The sequence below is a fragment of the Delphinus delphis genome, chromosome 2 (assembly GCF_949987515.2).
Source record: "Delphinus delphis chromosome 2, mDelDel1.2, whole genome shotgun sequence".
Classification (NCBI taxonomy): domain Eukaryota; kingdom Metazoa; phylum Chordata; class Mammalia; order Artiodactyla; family Delphinidae; genus Delphinus; species Delphinus delphis.
Window position 1 is genome coordinate 143,906,563 of NC_082684.1, and position 19,611 is coordinate 143,926,173.

At 47.7% G+C, this 19,611-nt stretch overlaps 1 protein-coding gene across 1 annotated transcript in view; it reads right to left on the reverse strand.

The window, feature by feature from the left end:
* LIPC (lipase C, hepatic type) overlaps positions 1 to 19,611 on the reverse strand; it is a 154,695-nt gene that overhangs the window by 16,538 nt on the left and 118,546 nt on the right. The window contains exons 2-6 of the mRNA XM_060005891.1: positions 12,260 to 12,447; positions 8,448 to 8,630; positions 7,770 to 7,887; positions 5,270 to 5,503; positions 2,698 to 2,943 (exon numbers count right to left, since the gene is read on the reverse strand). Of these exons, the coding sequence (XP_059861874.1) occupies positions 2,698 to 2,943; positions 5,270 to 5,503; positions 7,770 to 7,887; positions 8,448 to 8,630; positions 12,260 to 12,447 (969 nt within the window). The remainder of the gene's footprint in view (positions 1 to 2,697; positions 2,944 to 5,269; positions 5,504 to 7,769; positions 7,888 to 8,447; positions 8,631 to 12,259; positions 12,448 to 19,611) is intronic.

Sequence of the window (19,611 nt, forward strand, 5' to 3'; positions counted from 1 at the left end):
AAGGTCAGAAGGAGAGAGGAGACACCAGTCCATGTGTCCTACCAACCTCCCAGAATCCTTCTCGCTGGAATCCATCTTGGCTGAGCAATGCGTGCGCCGCCAGGAAAGACCCTGAGTCCGAATGATTGGCCAGAGACAACCCGGAAACTAACCCCGTCACCATACAAACCCAAGGCTGCGAGCCCCGTGGCAGGGCAGTTCTCCTGGGTTCCCTTACGCTGCTGCTCTCCGCCCGGGCGCCCCTTCCCAATAAAGTCTCTTGCTTTGTCAGCACGTTATGTCTCCTCGGACAGTTCATTTCCGAGGGTTAGGCAAGAGCCCACTCTTGGGCTCTGGAAGGGATCCCCCTTCCTGCAACGTTGTCTCCAAGGGACTCATCATCTGTCTTCCTGGGACAGCATTTAGCATGTGGGAGGGGGTTGGTCTCCCCTGGGCCCCCTGAGGGAGGGCCTCTGCCTACCCTGGCTCTATTTATGCTTGAAGAAGAAATGATGGCCTGTAGTGATGCCCTCATGTGATTTCTTGATCCTCCTTCATGGGAAAGGGGTCCCTGTGAGTTCACACCAGCACCGTGTGGTGATTGGGCATCTGGGGTCCTGGGCAAAGGGAAGAACTCAGCCTGGCTTGTGCCTACTGCTCTTCCCTCTTCCTTCTCTTGACGCTCTCGCTTCCCTCCCCCATCTCCACGCCCCCCCAGGAGATGACCTCGGGCAGGACCCAGTCCCTCACTTCAGATGCACAGCCCTGCCCTGGAAGGTGAAAAATGACGCGCTTTCTTTCCAGCTGACCGCAAGGAGAAAGCAAGATCCTCCCTCACCTCTCCTCCTTCCCTCACCCCCATAGACAGACCATGGGCAGGTTACCAAGGTAAAAATCACTAGACTAGTTGTTTGGAGGCCTGGGTCTAAATGCTGGCTCTGCCCCCAAGAATTCCTCTTGTGTCCCCGGGCAAATGATTCTCCTGCATCTGGGCCTCTGTTTTCCCATCTGTGAAATGGTGGAGTTGAACAGTTTTTTGAAACGCTAACATTCCAGGATTAAAGTAGATCTGGTAAAATGTGATGATCTGAGAGGCTTAATCAGTCCAGGCAGCTTTGCCATTTAAAAGAGGAGCTGGTTAACCCAAATGAGTGTCTAATTGGCAGCCCGCGGCGGGGGAGCTCCCTGAAGCAGGAGGCCTTCCAAATCCCCTCACCTGCTCTGGGTGCCACGGGTTCCGCCGCCACCCCTCAAGGACAGACAGCTGAGGGGCCCCTCTGCCCCTCAGGGAAGAAAGATCCTGCCCTCGCTCCAAGTGCTCTCAGAAGCTATCAGACGCTCCATCTGATTTCTGTCATTCCTGGAACTCAGGGAAGGGAAATCTGGCTGGAGAGCAAAAGTTCAGATAAACAGAAGAATCCTGTGCCTAAAAAATAAGTCGCCTTGAAGCTTGAACTTGGGAGTGTGGTAATGAACGGAACACCTGGGAGTGTTCAGCCTGGGAGTCAGAGGGACGTGGGTTCCAGGCCTCCTTCCAGGCTAACCCTGCCAACCTCGCCTGGCTGTTGTGGGCACCACGAGGAGTCGATGGATACATGTAATGTTTTTGTGTAAAACGCGGTGCAAAGGCAAAGTGCTACTGACAGCGTGTTCACCTTCTGCATACAAACATCTGCACGGTAACAAGCAAACCGCACCAGGCTCCTCCCGGTGACGTGAGCATGTGCTGTGAACAGTGAGATGCTAAATCATTCCAGAGCTGTTTTAAGGATTAGGCAGAAATGTTAAAGGCAACAGATGTTGGCTTGTTCCCTCCAGGAGGATTTAGGCTTTAGTGGAGTATTTCTCTGCTGGCTTCAGCCCAAATCATGACCACAGCCCTTTCTCTGACCTCCTGTTCAACCCAGCAAGAAGAAGGGGCTCAATTTCTCCCCTGAGGTTGAGAAGCGGAACTTCTAGGGAGGGCCTCAATAGGACAATGATCTCTTGTAAGACGAGCTGACTCGAACGTCAGGGGAAATGAGGAAGCATGCATGTAGTGTGGAGCCCAGGTTTTTCCTGGAAGCCATAAGCAGAGATGAAAGCACTGGGTTCCAGTCTGAGTTTGGAGAAGTCTCCAGGGCCCTGTACAATGAGACCTGGGTGGTCAAGGTAATTGCTCAAGGCCTTCTGGATCTAATATTCTAGGGGACCGTGATATTGGATGAAGTACAGCCAACCCGAGGATTGTTCCAGAAAGTATCAAGCTTTCTCCTCCAGCACTTGGCAGTGAGGAAGCCACATTCTTGGGTAAAGAGAGAGGCTGTGTCATCATCACGGTCTAGAATCTGTGCAGGGTCAAAACCACTAAAATAACAGAGCCTGAAGTAGTTCCAGCAAAACACTTCAGGGAACTTCTGAACCTTCAGACAAGTGGCTTCATCCTGCCCTTCTGTAGGCTCTCCTGCACGCACCTTTTTTTTTTTTTTTTAATTTTTTTAAACATCTTTATTGGGGTATAATTGCTTTACAATGGTGTGTTAGTTTCTGCTTTATAACAAAGTGAATCAGTTATACATATACATATGTTCCCATATCTCTTCCCTCTTGCGTCTCCCTCCCTCCCACCCTCCCTATCCCACCCCTCCAGGCGGTCACAAAGCACCGAGCCGATATCCCTGTGCCGTGCGGCTGCTTCCCACTAGCTATCTACCTTACGTTTGTTAGTGATGCACTCACCTTTGAACGGGGATTGGGCTCGAGTCACCAGGAAGAGACTCTTGCTCTTCTTGCTTTGCGGCTCCTGGCGGGCATAGTAGCCCAGCGTGTTGCAGCGGCCCTTTTTGCAGCTCAGGCACAGGCCCTGGCTGAAGCTGTCCATGTCCCTGCACGGGTAGGCCGTGCTCTGCATGTCAGCGTGCAGCAAGGAGTCGATGAAGAGGTGCACCGACCGCTCGTGGGCACATTTGATGGTCTGGGTGATGGCTGGAAAACGGGGCAAGAAGCACATTATCATCCCTTTGTCTGAAGGATCACCTTGTTTCTCAGTGCAGAGTACCGGCACATTAGGAAGGAGGAAGAAAGTGCTCAGGTCAACCCGCTGACTACAGTGGATGTGATAACTGACTGAACACTACACAAGGGGTAGACCCCCTGCAGTCACTTAGTGTGGAGGCATAGTCTCAGGCTCCAGGGGGCTGCTGTGGGCACACTGTATGTTACGGTAGGTGTTTTAATAGGGGCCCCAAGTCACTAAGAAAATATTGAATTATTTAAGCAAGTGGGGTACTGTAATTCCTTTTGGAAATATTTTAATCTCAAATGGTTAAAAATGCACAACTGCTGATGCTTTAAGGGTGAGTTAGCAGAACAGGCTTGTGCGGAATGCCTCTTTTCTTAATAAAGCTGGGTAAACCAGTGCCCAGGCAATCTTGGGACTTGGCTCATGGTCTGGTGAGAGCTGAGGCCTCCCCCACCATGTCTGCCTTCTGTCTCAAAGCAGCCACTGCGTGCCCTAAGATAACTGGCCTGTACAACCAGCATGGGGATTGGCTTCAAGAAGGACATATTCCAGTGACCAGGTCTGAACGGGCCTAACCCAAAACAAGTTTAGGAGGTTTATGTACCAAGGATTTTGACCTTTTTTTGGGGGGGGGTTGTTTTTGGGTCTCCAAATCTTAACAATCTTTAGTAAAGTTTTCTCTAGGAATGTTGAGGAACCACCACGAGATGTGCTAAGAACCTCATGTGAAGGTGGAGCACAGGTAACTTTGCCAAATCTGTTTGCCCAGGATTAGTCATCTCAGTTCTTGGTCACTAGGGGCTATATTTGTTGAGCACCCACTGTTCGGCAGGTACCACACTGAGTGCCTCCCCAGATCTTCAGTACAGCTCCTTGAGGCAGCTGTTACGAGTGAGAAAACTGAGTTTCAAAGACATTCACTCACTCACTCTAGCTCACCTAGCCAGGAGGTGGTGAGGATGGTAAAGCAGTTACCAACTGACCAAGTTAACATGTTCACCCCAGAATGGGATCACTTGCAAACAGAAGGGTGAAGAAAACTGAGAAAAACCATACCAAGCGTGGGCGAGGTAAATGAATGTCCTTGGTTCCATCATTCTGACGTGTAGCACAAAAGAGAAAATGGCCGTAATTGGTCAGAGATGCATTTACCAGGCAACTAGCGAATAAACACCATCCTAGGGGTCTGTGTGGAGCTTAGGGAGGGTGTAAATCTGGGAAGAGGGCTGGATGGTCACCAGGAACTGCTGGCGACTAGAGGGCAATGACTGGAGAGAGATGATGTAAGGAATGATAAGGGGAAGTTCCGAGAAGGTTCTCTTAGGCGTGGGCGGGTGGAAAGCTGGGAGTCCAGCCAAAATGAGATAGTATCCAGTGTGAAGGTCATTCTGATACAGGAGATGTGAAGGTGGTGATGTAATCACGAGATAGTATGTGCTCAGCTCAGTTTCAGATGATTGGGGCAAGATGGTGGTATGTGGGGGTCGGGGGGTCTCCAGTTGGCTTAGAGTGAGTTGGCATGTCTTAATCAGGATATTATTTTACAATAATGAGAACCTTGGAATGCGTAGGAAGCGTATGGTTTTGGCTCACATCTTTGTTCTTTAATCCGGGGCCCGTTACCCACGCGCGTGTTCATGTTTTGGTTTTAGGGTTTGAGAGAGAAGGGGGATCGCAACCCAGATATTGCCATATTCAGTTTCCGCCCTGAGACAAAGGAAGTCACAAGGACCTATTTAGAGCTGAACATCTAATTGGAAGAATCTCCATAATGAATGTCCTGTAGGGTCAGCTGATTAAACCTCACGGGGGTTGGAAGAGTTATTCCCACTCTTGGGAGACCAAGGATCAAGAAACCATGATCTATTAAGTGGATCATCATAGGGCCCAGAATAGAGGAAGCCCCCTGAGTGAGGAAGCTTCCGGAGAAAGAGGAAGAACCACAGGCATCAGGGCTCCACTTTCAGAAAGGCTAATACCCCGGGAGAGACTTCGCTGGGTAAACTGAGTGGAGGTGAGAAGCGGGGACTCCCAGTGGTGCCCCTCCGCTCACCCTCAGCACCTGAGCTCCACGGACCGCTGCCTGTGAAGAGGAAGGGCTTGGGGGGAGCGGCAGCCCTGACCTACTCCCACAAGCCCTCTCTCTGGGCGGACTTGGTGACCATTCACCCTGGGCCCCACCCTTGCCAAACTCTTCTCAGAATCTTGCAGATTAGACACCACTGGATCCAGAGGCCCCATCAGTTGTGGGGAATGTAAACCAGCGTAGGCTAGTGTCTTCTTTCTCACCGTTTAAGCCGTGCTTGGCAATATGTTTGTAGAGCTCTAGGAAGTGGCATCCAGGCTGGTAGGAGCCCCCATTGGGGTAGAAGTCATAGTGGGCTATGGGCTGTTTGATGCCCACACTCAGGCCCATGTGTTCCTGGGTAAAGGTGTGAATGGCGTCCACGAAATTGGCATCATCTGGTGAAAGCCGGTCACTGGGGGAAGCTCTTTTAAACAAAAGGCCCGCAGCATCCAGCCCTAACAGGAAAGCAAGGGGAAGGGTTAGGTGAGAGCAACAGGAGAGGAGAAGAAATGCTCTTTTTACCTTTTTCATGTTATTACACATTCATGAGCTAGCAGGAAGAAGAAAATCCTAGGGCATCATCTTTCTCTCGAAAATCTTGCCATAACTTTTTCGCAGTAAAACTGTAGTAATTCATGGCACTAAAAATCGGACACGGGCTGGTTATTATTTATGGGGAGAAGAGGTTTGCAGGAACTAGCCAGTGGTAGAAATAAGGTTATAAGGGAATGCTTGATTTAGTTAAGCCAATCAATTTTAAGTACCTCTCAAGCTACTTTCAAGAGCAACTGTTTGCATATAAAAAAACCCACTGTGCTTATTGTAAGTAGTTCTAACCTATCCATCAAAGAAAGAATTTATTTGCCTGCAGGTTGTCAATAATTTCCCTAAACAAGCTGGCTTTTCCCCTACACTAATGTCATTTCATTGGAATGTTCAGAACCGCCTTGGGACATTACTGTTCTCTGGGAAAAATGTTGTGAGCAAATAGGACTGCTCACAGCTCTGCTCCTTAAGTGACAGAGATGTTTGCATGAGACAAGTGGCAGCTCCTGGCTGATGGTAGCTGGGAAGTATTTATGCACTCAAGATTTTTTTCTCTTTCTTCCTTTACCTTCTCTGGAGGACCCTTTGTTGTCCCGTGTCAGTCCTGGCTTCCATCACTGTTGGGGGTGAAGGAATTGACAGGGCACCATGACAGTCCCTGCTCTCTAGCCCTCACCCGTAGTTACAAATAAAGGAAGTGATTTATATTCCTTTCTTCGTCAGGCTGACTATGAGATGACAACAGAGTAGTTAGCGGTCCTGTTGCTTCTGATATGTGTGGGCCTGGCTAATAATGCCTGATGTGGCCCGTGACACCAGCCGGCGTGGAGAGGGTCCTGGGCCCAGTGCCGCCTCTCTGCAGTTCTGACTTAGCCTTCTAGGCCTGGTTTGTCTGTGAAGGACCTCACTGGACTTCTGTGGAAGGTTCTTGTGTGGGAGGTCTGCTCACCCCCAGGCTACTGAGTGTTAAATCATGGAGGGCGCCAAATACTGATCCATGGATCAGGCCTCCCCGTCACCAGCAAGATGAAAAAAAAAACAAAAAACAGAAAATGAGTTCTCATCATGACAGATTTGCTTCGTTTAAATGTCTGCCATTATCCCTGTCTTTTTTCAGTGTTAAAATAAATCTCTTCTTTTATGAAGGAATGGTAATAGTAGATAGGAGTTGCCAAAAATGTTCTTTCTTGATAAAATAAAAGATCACAGCAATGTTATTCATCTTACATTTTGTTTGAATTGTTCTCGCTTGTGAATTATTGTTTTAGCCTGATGGGTCTTGAAGGATGAGTAGGAGTTTGGTAGGGAGACTAGGGCTTGGTTTTCCAGGCAAAGAGAAAAGTGACTGCAAAGGCCCAGAAGCACAAAAGGCCACGGCACGTATGTAGAGTGGAGAAAAATCTAGTGTCACAGAAGCCTGGAACTATAAGAAGGGAACAGTGGGAGGAGAAGCTGGAGAGCTCTGGGGACACTACACTGAGAAGGGCCTTGTCTGGGCCTCCTTAGTTTTACCCTGTAGAAATCAGTGGGCCTCAGGGACTTGGCTGATGAGACGTGTTCTTCTGACTGACTCTGGGGCAGCAGCGGGGGATGAGGTTTGTGTCAGGGCAGCCTGGTAGGAAAGGCCTTCTTGTGTGTCTTCAGCTCTTCCTGGGTATCTAGGGGCATTTCCTAGGTGGCATAGAGCTTGGGGTGAGGTTTTTGGTGCAGCGATCCCTCCCTCAATCCAAATGGGCCCCAGAGTAGGACCCACGTGTTTCACAAAAGTGAACACTGAGGTACAAACATGGCTGTCACAGCAAATTTAGGGCTGTCATTCTTTAACTCACGTTGGGCTTTTAAAACTATAGCTTGAAAATAAACTCTTTTTTGCTACAAAAGTGTACACAAAATCTACTTTTTAGGACCTGTTTGGCAGGACTGTGAGAGACCTTTGTTTGAGGAAAGGCAATAGGAAGTGAGACTGTGATTTGCTCTAAATTCTCTTGGAACGGCAGTCTATGACAGCGGTCATGTTTGCAATAAATAGTGCTATAAGTCCTCCTGTGAACTCTAATACAGTTTGAAGGAAGCTGGGGGTGGGTTAATTTATGAGACCGTTGGAAAAGCAGGTCCTTGCTCCACGCCCCCGTGCAGTTGTGAAGATTATAGCTGTTAGTTATCAGGTGTGGTTACCTGTAATTCTCCCAATCTTGTGCTTTCTGCTCATGTAACTGCCAGCGAATCCTGAGACGTGTGCACCCAGGCTGTACCCAATTAGATGAACATTGCTTGGAGAAAAGTGAACAGATTCCTGGAAGACAGCGGTGAGACCGTTTCAGGAGGGGAGAGAGCTGCCTGGATAAAAGCCTTTGTGGGTGCAGCCTGTTCTAGGCTCTCTCTGTTCTTTGTGCCTGGTCACAAGTAAGGTGCTTAACTCCTCCTCAGGACCCCAGCTGGTTTCTCACCTTGCTGACTCTGTCCTGTTTCCTTTCAGGCTCAGCTACCTGGGGCCCTGCCTGGGGATGCTGCCTCCTGTCTGCCCACCTTTACCTGGATGTTAATGCCTTGCGGGAGTGATCTCATTCATGTGTGTGGGAGTTTGATAGCTTATAGGGTGTGTTTAGATCCCTTAGCACATCCGAAGAGGTGAGCATAAAAGGAACAGTGGATGGAGTAGTGGGGGCAGATGATTCTATAAAATAGGGCTTTAAGGGAGGCATTTGAGAGACCGCTGGGGGTCCAGTCTCTGTCCCATGCCTTCCCATTCCTGTGAGCTTAGCAGAAGTAGTTCTCCCGTCTGGGTTGCTCTAGGAGACCAGTCTTAGAGGAGGGGAGAGGACGGGAGAGAAGGGAGGTCAGGGCAGGTCTCACCTCCAGCCACTGGAGAAGGGCCGCGATCTCCTGGCCGACGAGGCGGGTGTTGCGGACAGCGATGGAGTAGTGGGTGTGGGCCAGGGTGACCCATTCTGCCAGCCCCACGTTGACTGGTCGGGCCACCTGAGACTTCAGCGCGGCCACCATCTGCCAGATCCAGTTTTCCAGCGAGGCTTCCATCTGAGGGTGGAACCACAGGGTCATCAGCTTCCCCGGGAGGGAGGCGGGAGTGCTGTGCTAGCTCCCTCTCTCTACCTGCTCATCTCTTTCCTTCTCCAACTCTGGGCTCACGCTGGCTCCTTCTCTCCAGGAGGAAGGGCTTAACCTGGGGCTTCTCAGCTTCAGCACCATTGACACTTGGGGCCAGATACCTCTTTGCTGTGGGAGCTGTCCTGTGCACGGTAGGATGTTTACCGCATCCTTGCCTCCATCCAAGAGAGGCCAGCAGCACCCCTCTCCTCCCCCTCCCCAAGCCGTGAAGACCAAAAATGTCTCTGGACTTTCCAAATGTCCCGTGGGGGGCTACCCCCAGCCCTCCCTGTGCTGCCGCACCTCTGGGTCACACCCACTGTGTTCTGCTTGCCTTAGAGGGGGTAGGACTGTGAGCTGGAACATAGTAGGAACTCAGTAACAACTGGGTTGATTCATTATGGAGAACTGTTCTGTGTATGTTCCTTGTTTGAGAGCCAGTTTGCAGGGCACTCCTGAAGGGTTCACAGAGCAAATACGTTTGTGCTGTGTCTGGAAGGATAAATAGGAGTTCTCACGGAAGAATCCAGGTGGGCCGGTGAGTGTGGCGGCGGTGGGTGAGGGTATCTAGGGCACGCCAGGCGGAGGAAGAGCATGTGCAGAGGTGCAGAACCACAGAAGGGCAGTGCGGCCTGTCTGGGGAGAGCAGGAAAGTTGGGTGTAATTGAAGACGAGAACGCAGAGGTGAAGCTGGACAGCAGTACTGATGGTTTGGCTTGTGAGTCTGGGGTAAGATGCATTCATTTAATAAATGTCTTTCTACCCAGTACCTTCTATGTGGATGTAACACCTTGCGTTCAAATCCAGACTCTCCTAGTTACTAGCTGAGTGGCCTTGGGCAAGTTACTTAACTTTTCAGTGGCCCAGTTTCCTTGTCTGGAAAATGGGGATAATAATAGTGTCCTCCTTCCAGGATTGCTGTGAAGATGAGACAAGTTAATAGATGTAAAGCATTTAGCACCTGGAACATGGTGAGGACTCAGTAAATGTTCGTTATTGCAGCTGCTGCTGTTGTCATTATTATTATTATTACCAGCAATAGTAGATATATTCCAGTCTGCACAAGATTTTGAAAACAAAGAACTCATTCTAGTAAAAGGGTCCCGGTAAGAGGACCCTGCTATCTTCATGTCTGTAAACAAGATATGAAGCCAGCCATTACTTCAGCTAACAAATATTTTTGGAGCACCTAATATATAATGGATCCTGTCCGGCGGGAGATGAGGGAAGGGATACTCTAGGCAGAAGTCACAGCCTGAGCCAGGAGGAGAGAAGTCATTTGGAAGGAGCTACAAGCAGAGGTAAGGGGGAGGCAGGGAGAGTGACAGTGGAGGCAGGGAGAGCCGGCCCTGCTGTTTGTAAGGCTCTCAGCTCGAGTCCCTACCTCAAGTCAGGTATCAAGTCCACAGCTCTCTCCTCCCCAGAGCTCTGCTCTGGATGCATTCCCTCCTTCCCAATTTCTTTTCTCTTTTTCTCTTGTAAGGGAAGGTCCCTTTGGCTAAAGCAGCCGAAGAGGTGGAATGTTCTTTCCTTACAATGGCTTTCTAATAATCCATCCTTACCCCCTCCGCTCCCACAGGAGAGCTTCCCATGTCTGATCTTTTTTTTTGGCCATGCCGTTCAGCTTGTGGGATATTAGTTCCCTGACCAGGGCTTGAACCTGGGCTACCACAGTGAAAGCGCCAAATCCTAACCACTGGACCGCCAGAGAACTCCCTCCATGTCTGATCTTTAGTTTCCTTTAAGATAGGTTTCATCTCAGGGTTCTACCCTCTGTCTCCAATTCCATGCTTTTTTTTTTTTTTTTAAGAAACAGGGATGGAGCTCCTAGCTTAGCTAGAGAGAGCTGCAGTGAGGAGATTGCAGTGTGAGGCCTGCTGTGTGATGGGGACCCTGCCAAACCCGTCCTTGACAAAGGCTTGAGGTAATGGAGTCTTTGACAGTGTGGGCTTTGGAGCATGAGGGTTCTAGTTTTGGAGTTCTGTCTACTGAGGGCTGTGTGACTGTGGTAGCTGCTTGACCTCTCTGAGCTGCAGTTTCCTCATCTGAGAGATGAGACTAACTCAAGTGGCCGTGTAGGGAGGCAGGAGGATTAAATGAGCTGATGTCTAATGTAAATGGCTTAGCTCCTATAGGGCCTCATCTGTGTTAGGTCTCTTCTCTAGGGGCAGGAAAGCCCCCACCACCTTCACTGCCAACCCTGTGCTGTGGTGGAACACCCCCCGCCCTTCCCTAGGGTGGGGCTCCTTTAAATCCTAGGAGGAAGCGGCTGGCAGGCTACAAGAGCCTCTGTGCTTTTCTGGGATGGCAAACCCACCTTGTGGCTACACCCACATGGCGTCATGTGGTTCCCACTACCCCATGAGGCCCGGCATGGGGTCTGTTTTGTTCATGTGGAGGGTATGAGTGAATACATGTTGAGAGAGTGGTGGTGGGCCGATGGGCTCATTTTGCTCTCTAAGCTAGGATAGACGGGGGTTGCAGAGTATTTTTCAATTAGATGGTAGGGAAAGGGTTTCAAGTCATGAAATAGACCCCAGATCTCTGGAGGTTTCACAGTGTGAACCAAGCTTCAAATCGTGGGTGGCCTAGAAACCAGTAAGGCAGAATTTCTTCTTGGAAACTTTTGTTTGACTTCAATCACTGCCCACAATATTCTTTTCCCCCTTCTTCCACAGTAATAGCATTTTAGCATCACTAAAAAGCTACACTTTCTCTAAGAGGCTACCTTTCCCTCTAGGTATGGGCAAATGGATGTAATTGGAAGCATTTCACAGGTGCTTCTGGGAAGCTAACCTAAGAAAACACATTTATATACCCAAAGCCATTGAATTGTACACTTTAAATGGATGAATTTTATGGTATAATGCGAAGTATACCTCAATATAGTTGTTTTTTAAAATCCCTGCTTTTTTACTTTTTTGTGTTTACATTTTACTACCTTGTGCTACCTGGGATGCAGATGTGATAGCTAGTGCTCTAGCTGCCATCTTGGACCATACTCTAAGGATAGCAGAATAGTGAGCAGGGAATGAGCTGGGTCCTTGAGGACTTCAGTGACCAAAGCTGTTTATTCAGTTTTGGATTACATATACTGGACTGTTGTATGAAATGGAAAAAAACTTCTGTTTTATTTGAACTACTGCCAATTTGGATTTCTGTTATTTGCAGCTGAATTTAACCCTTACAAATATAATATTTTATTGGGAGACTATGTCTTCTGGCTTCCTACCTCCTCTTGGGAAACATGCAGATTCACCTTCATGAACTGCAATCTCTTATGGGCCCTTATGTGCTGTGTGACCTTTTTGAGCCACATTTTATTATCTGAAATGTGGAGATAATTATACTTTCTCTGCCCTGCTTACTCATGAAATTGAGATAATCAATAAGATAATGTGTGGGGAAGCACTTGGAAAATTAGAATGTACTTTAAAAGTATTATTCATGAGGTTGTTATCACCAGCTCCGTATCTTTTTATTACAATTGAACACACTAGGGAGGGAGAGAAAAGAAAATGTAAAAGTAGAGAGAAAAAAGGCATGTCAGCGTTTCCTACCAGCCACCCGTGGACTATCATCACCAGAGGCAGAGAGGAGTTGAAGCCGCACTGCTGTAACGTGTCTGAGTGATTGAGCCGAATCTGACAGCCCTTATTGGTTTCTTCTTTAAAGAGCAGAAATCTGGTTCTTGTCTCCTGTGATGTTTCCTTTGTTTCAGCAGCTCGAGATCTCCTTCCAAATGACTCTGGAAGATAAAATTGGAGACAGTGTTTAACCTGGCACCTGTCCCACCTCTGCCAGCTCTGGGACAACCCAAAAGTTTCTAAGAGCACTAGGCAGCGGGGTTACTGCAAGGTGCTGGAGGTAGGCACGGGCTGTGGCTTTGGGGAAGCCCAAAGAGCATTTTATTTCCAGCAGAATGGGAGATGATGGAGGGTGACCTAGGAGGACCCCACACAGAGGTGGAGAGGACCAGATCCTCCATCCTGCCATCCCAGTGACTACAGGATCAGCCAGTCAGACACTGGAGTAACTCCAGGACAGTGGGAATATGGGAGAGGCGATTGGGACTGAGGTTCAGAGAGGATAAGTATTTCGTCCAAAATCATTATGCTAATAAGTGGTAGGATTTGGACCCTGTCTCTCTGACTCCGATTCCCTACATCCCTATGCTAGGGAGACAGCACACAGAGCACCTTATTTGATGACATTACGCATTCTCTCCCGTGGCTCAACCCGTTCTCACACGTAGCCTTGCATTGACCAGGTAGGACTGGGGCGGGGAGGGTCACAGAGGGAGTGGTGGATTCTGCTTGATGGGGAGTGGCATTCAGGGAGGACTTTCCAGGGAAAGTGATGCTCATGCTGGCCCTGAGGGATGAATGAGGGCTTGTGTGTATGTGTAAGTGGGTGGAAGGAGTAGGGCTTTCCAAGCTGAGGGAACAGCTGAGTAAGGGCTCAGAGGCATGGGACCTTGTGGGTGGAAGGAAGCCGAAGGCTGGGAAGCCAGAGTGTGTGGGGGGGGGCGGTCCCTGGATGCTGAGGAGTCTGGACTTTATGCTCTAGATGATAAGATGCTGCTAAAGTGTTTTCAGCAGAAAAGGATAAATGAATATCCACCTGGAATCTTTAGACTGTGTGAGGGTGGGGTAGGGAGAAAAAGATTGCTTTTATGATTACACCTTCTGTTGTTTTCCTGAAAGGCTATCTAGCTTCTCTTCGTGGGGAGCCTCACCCTGACTCTGAGACGCTTTGTGGAGGATGGGCAGTCACCCAACTCTTTGAGGCAGCACAACGGCTGTCAAGACCATGATGTCAGTCAGAAGAGATAAAGCTGGGTGGAGCCTGAGGGAGGCGCCATGTTCCCCAGGTGTGGCATCCCAAGATGGGTGACATCTTTTCTGCTAAGATTAGGAATCAGACCAAGAGCTGGGGGAGGATGCTCTCACAGTCCCTTCCAGCCGAGGGTGGGCTCCCCTGCGGCTGAGGGGCAGACACAAGGCCATACCAGCATTTGTGATCAGTGAACTCAACTCAGCTCTACTAAGAGCTACTAAGAGCTCTGATCATTCTTTCTGAGCATAAAGTCATTCAGGCTTCTCAGACAATAAGTCTTGGGCTTTTGGTTTCAGGGGACAGCAGGACAGAAAGATGATGAAACTACAACGTGCAAGGGGAGGTATTAATGAAACCAATTTTCCTATCCAAAGGTTATTAATTTGAAAGGTTATTAATTCCCAGCAGAGGGCAATGATTTTTCACTATGATGACAGAATGAAATGCATCATATTTTATTAAAAGGAGATGAGAATGAGAATCTGAGTAACTTCTCTGAGATAAAGAAGAAAATTTCTGTCGCCCAGTTTGACTTTCCCAAGCTTAGAGACTATCTGAGCTTGTCCTCATTCCTGAAAGCATAATCTCAGATTGTGCTCCCCAGCTCATTGCATGCACTGCCCCACTGGTCTCTAAGTCAGAAACCTGGGTGTCATCATATACTGTTTCAGCAGCCATCCAATCAGTCCAAAGCTTCAGGTTTCCAAATATCCCTAGAATCCAGTGCCCTAGCTCAGGTGCACACTGTTTCTTGCTTGGTTTATTGCCACAGCTTCCTAACTGGTCTCTCTCTGTTTAATCTCACCACCCTCCCTCACACTGCTGCTCAAAGAATCTTTCTAGAACAGAAATGACTATTATACCTGTTAGTATCTTTAAGCTTCTTGGTATTGCAGCCAAGTCCATCACCTGAATGATGATCCCTCATCCCTCAAATCATCCCCTCTCTACGCTCTCCTGCTACCCCAGACTGCCACTAGTTCCCCCCATTGCCATTTCACATCCCTGCATCTTTGCACTCTCGCTTCCCTCTCTGCTGCTCCCCTCTGGTCCATTTGTTAAAATGGAACTCAGACATCACCCCCTCCAGGAAGCTGTCTCTTCTAGCCAGAGGTAATTACTTCCTCTTGCTGCCAGCACCGTATTGGTCCCCTGATCCTAAGATAATTTATTTGTTTGGATGCGTGGTGTTTCCTCCACCAGGCTGTGAACTCACGGAGGACAGAGCTGAGGATGCTTAATAAGTGATTAGTGCGCGAGGTGGTATTCTGTGGGGTCCAGGTCTCAGATCAAAGGCTGTCATTCAATCTGTCAGCCCTATATGAACTGGAGCTCAAGGTAACTAATTTTCTTTTATTCAGTGACTGAATAGCTATATCTTCCTTCATTTCAGGATAGCTGACTTGAATGCTAAAAACCCTACGTGAAAATAAAATGGGGATAGATATAATACCCATCTTGTGAAGTCATTACAAGGATTAAATAAGATGATATTTGTAAAGAGCACGGAACAATGCCTGGCATATTATTAGACCCACATAAATGTGTGTTGTTAACATAAGTACAGATTGGAGCATCCAGCATCTTGCATTTTTGGTCTGTGAAATTCTTTCTTTCTGTGAAAATTTATCCCAGTTACCCTGGACTTAGCTGGGAGAATCAGCTCTGGCCCCAGTACCCGGGGCCTCAGATCTGTTCAGGAGAGTCCTAGGGAAAAAAGAGTTGTCAGATGGAATGGCTCACAAACACCTGGACAGACCTGAGTTCTCCCTTTTCTTCCTCGGAGCTTGGCTTTCTTTTAGCATGTGTGTGAGTGAGGAGGTTGTGTATAAATTAAGTCATTCATTTACTTCCTCAACAAATACTTATTAAGCATATATTATTATATTATGCCCTGAGCCCTGACTAGGTACCAGTTGGAGGCCAATAGGGCCTGACATCTGTGTATCAGGAGTCCCCAGTCCAGTGGGAAAGAAAGCATGAGGTTGCTGTGAATACTGCTGTGGAGTGACGTCCTGAGTAGGGGCTTTAGGGAAGATGCCAAGAGAAGATAAGGCATCAGTTGAGTCTGGAAGGATGAAAGATTCTTTAAGTGCTCACATCTAGGAGAAATTTTTGAAGAAAGTGGGGCTCTGGTGCCTAAAAATATAAGATTTAGTGGAGGACCTGAGCACTGAAGGGCTGCTGTGGGGAAGAGGGCCTAGGATTCTCTTGCGCAACTCCAGGAGATAGAAACAGAGTCAAAAAGTGGGCATGGGGGCTTCCCTGGTGGCGCAGGGAAGTGGTTGGGGGTCCGCCTGCCGATGCAGGGGATGCGGGTTCGTGCCTCGGTCCGGGAGGATCCCACATGCCGCGGAGCAGCTGGGCCCGTGAGCCATGGCTGCCGAGCCTGCGTGTCCAGAGCCTGTGCTCCGCAGCGGGAGAGGCCATAGCAGTGAGAGGCCCGTGGACCACAAAAAAAAAAAAAAAAAAAAAAGGTGGGTATGACATGGAAGGAAAATTTTGACTTTAAGTGGTTCTTGAAAATTCATAGTTGAAGAAATTGGGACAAAGAGAAAATAAAGGTGGCAAAACAACAAAGACAGAAATGTTAATAGATTAGCAACCTAAACTAAACTGCACACTCTGTGATCATAGAAGGTTGCAGAAGATGGGCCACAGATTTTGTTTTGAGCTTCCTATTGGCCAAATCAAAGAGGGAAACAGGAGCAGTTATAGAATTCATGCTGTCCAGCTGCTCATACTTTCCTGGTCCTGAGGCCTGAGATGGTTTTCTCGTGGGTTATTGTAAAAAGAGGCCATTGCATGAGGCAGGGGCCATTGTCTTGAATACTATTCCTATGAAATATACAGTAGCAGGTTTCATGTGGTTGACTCTGAGAGTGCAGTGTAGTCCTCAATGGAAGCAGCACCCAGAGCACCAAACAGCGTTTAAGTCACAGTGAGTCTCTGTAAGACTCTTCGTTGTAATCCAGCAGCAGTCCCATGACTGAAGGAGGCAAGCACTACTTCAGGTCACATTTTGGGTGGAAGGAGTAGTCCCCAAGTGTCTGAGCCTCCATGGGAGCAGAGTTTGATTGACCCCTTCACAGAACACACAGAATACTGGAGCATCCTCAGGTAAACCACAGCTTTAAGGATGCACTACTGTGACTCACACCCTAAAGTATATCCAAATCTCCTTCCTAGGCTTTAGCCCTGCCCGTAACAGGCTCTTGACAGGGCTTCTCTACCTGGGGATGCTTTTGACACTGCAAACCCAGTGAGGCCAAAGTGAATTTATTTTCTTTCTTCCCAACCTTCTTCTTCCTTTCTTTCTACATTTCCTATTGTGGTTTGTGACACCATCATTTGTCCATGCTTGCTCAAGCTAGAAAGCTTAAGAGCTGTCCTGGAATACCCTCTCTGTCTCCTTGGTAACCCACTAGGGTCACCAAATTCTGAGGACACAGTCTCAGGGTTATCTTCTCTGCCCCCTGCCACTGACTTAGTCTGAGAACTCACAGTTGTTTTTGTATTAGTTGTGATATGGTAATAGACTCTTAACTTTTTTATTTTGTCTCTATGTAGAATTAATACATGTTCATTGTAGATATACAATCTGAAAAATGCTGAAATGAATAAAGAATCTCACTACTCAGAAAAACACACAAGTAATATTTGGAGTATTTCCTTCCAATCTATTCTTATGGAGATATTTGTTTCATAGATGTTTGTTTGGGGTGTCTATAATTGAGATCATATTATGTGAATGGTTTTATATCCCTCTTTACCTGTAATGATAATTCTCTTACAGCATTAGAAATTCTTTAAAAACATGGTTTTGAAAAGTGGAATAGGGCTTCCCTGGTGGTGAAAAGGTTGAGAATCCGCCTGCCAATGCAGGGGACACGGGTTCGAGCCCTGGTCCAGGAAGATCCCACATTGCCATGGAGCAACTAAGCCCGTGTGCCGCAACTACTGAGCCTGCGTGCCACAACTACTGAAGCCCGCGTGCCTAGAGCCGGTGCTCTGCAACAAGAGAAGCCACTGCAATGAGAAACCCATGCACCGCAACGAAGAGTAGCCCCCGCTCACCACAACTAGAGAAAAGCCTGCAGCAACGAAGACCCAATGCAGCCAAAAATAAATAATAAATAAATGTATTAAAAAAAAAGTGACATAGTTTGTTTCATTATTGTTGGACATTTAGGTTGTTTCCTGTTTTCTTTTTTTTTCCTATTACTAGCAATGCTCTGATGACCATCTTTATAAATAAATCTTTGTCTGAATCTATGAGTGTTTTTTAGTAAAGATTCCCCAAAGTAGAATCATTTGCTTCTTAGGGGTGATCTTATTTATATCTCTTTATATAGGCATATATATCCAAATTGATATTCAGCACTTTTAAAGCTAATATTTATTGAGTGCTTTCTCTGTGCCAGGCACTTTTCTAGCAGTCTTATTTGTATGAACTTATTTAAACCTCACAACTCGTGAGTAAGCGGTTAGTAAATCCAGTGATTGCATTATGAGTGAGGAAATGTGTCCTAATTGTATCGGATAGGAGCTTTTCCTTCTTCAGGCATGTCTTCTGAAATTGTCATTTTTTCTCATGTCTTTAGAAGAGCTAAAGACACACCAATGATAAGAATCTGGAGATAAGGCTGTGATTTTGCGAGGGAGAATATCAACTAAGGTAGGCAGTCGAAGCCTTCAGAGGGAGTCAGCCCCTATAACCTGGAAAGCAAGTTGATGGGCTGGAGAAGCTTGGGGTTGCCCTCTGCATGACAGCAACTTCCTGGGACAGCAAAACTTCCTCAGAATTAGAAGGAAAAGCTGGGTGCAACCATTACATTTCTAATATTAGATTCCTTGCAGCAAGTGATTTCTCTATTCCTAAGTCAGCCACCAGGTTTGAGGGTTCCTAAAATTTCATACAAGAATAAATTATTTCATTTTCTTTTGGGTAAGGACATCATTAGGTGGATGACTGCAGGCGACTGAGCTGGCTTAGGGGAGAACCAGGGATTCTGCAGTAAAAGGCCCCGATAGGAGTCAGGACCTGTCTTCTGCCTGTGATGCCTGGGCTGGGTGCTTTTGCTCAGTTCCATGTTTGTCAAGCACCACCCGTGTTACTAGCTTGTGCTGAGGACACAAGTGCATGACAGGAGCCACAGGTATTAATATGCCTCCTGCCACAGAGCTGTTTGTGAAATTTTTTCACATTCTTATTTTTTTCTTTAAAGATTTATTATTTATTATTATTATTTTTAAAATTTATTTTTGGCTGCGTCGGGTCTTAGTTGCAGCACGCGGGATCTGCGTTGAGGCACGCAGAATCTTTCGTTGCTGCATGACGGCTTCTCTCTAGGTGTGGCGTGCAGGTTCTCTCTTCTCTAGTTGTGGCGTGTGGGTTCCAGAGCACGTGGGCTCTAGTTGAAGTGCTCGAGCTCAGTAGTTGTGGCACGTGGGCTTAACTTCCCCACAGCATGTGGGATCTTAGTTCCCTGACCAGGGATTGAACCCGCATCCCCTGCATCGCAAGGCGGATTCTTTGCCACTGGACCACCAGGGAAGTCCCACATTCTTACTTAAGTTGCTAACTCCGTGTGTGTGTGTGTGTGTGTGTGTGTGTGTGTGTGTGTGTGTGTGTGTGTGTGTGTGTGTGTGTGTGTGTGTGTGTGTGTGTGTGATTTCACTTTGTTAACACACTGAAAATATTCCCAGACCCAGGACTAGTGGGAGGGGTCCTCTGGAAGACCATAACTTCATGATTACCCTGAACATCCTCTGGGCCATGTCCTCTGCTTAGGATGGAGCAAACCTATGAGATAAATGTAGCCAGAGCTCTGTCCCTGGCTGCCGTGGTCAGGCCTATGATGTGTACGTGGCCAACACGGACTTCAGAATTTCTAGAACTACAGCAGGATGGAAAAACTTGAATAAGAATTTAGTCCCTACTGGGTCCTCACAGATTTAGCTCTTAGCTGTTGTTGATTTGGGGTGATAAGCAGATTCTACCAAAGGCCAGGTGAGCAGTGCTTCTCCCACTCCTGCCATCTTGAATTTTGCCCTGACCTGAACATCCCAC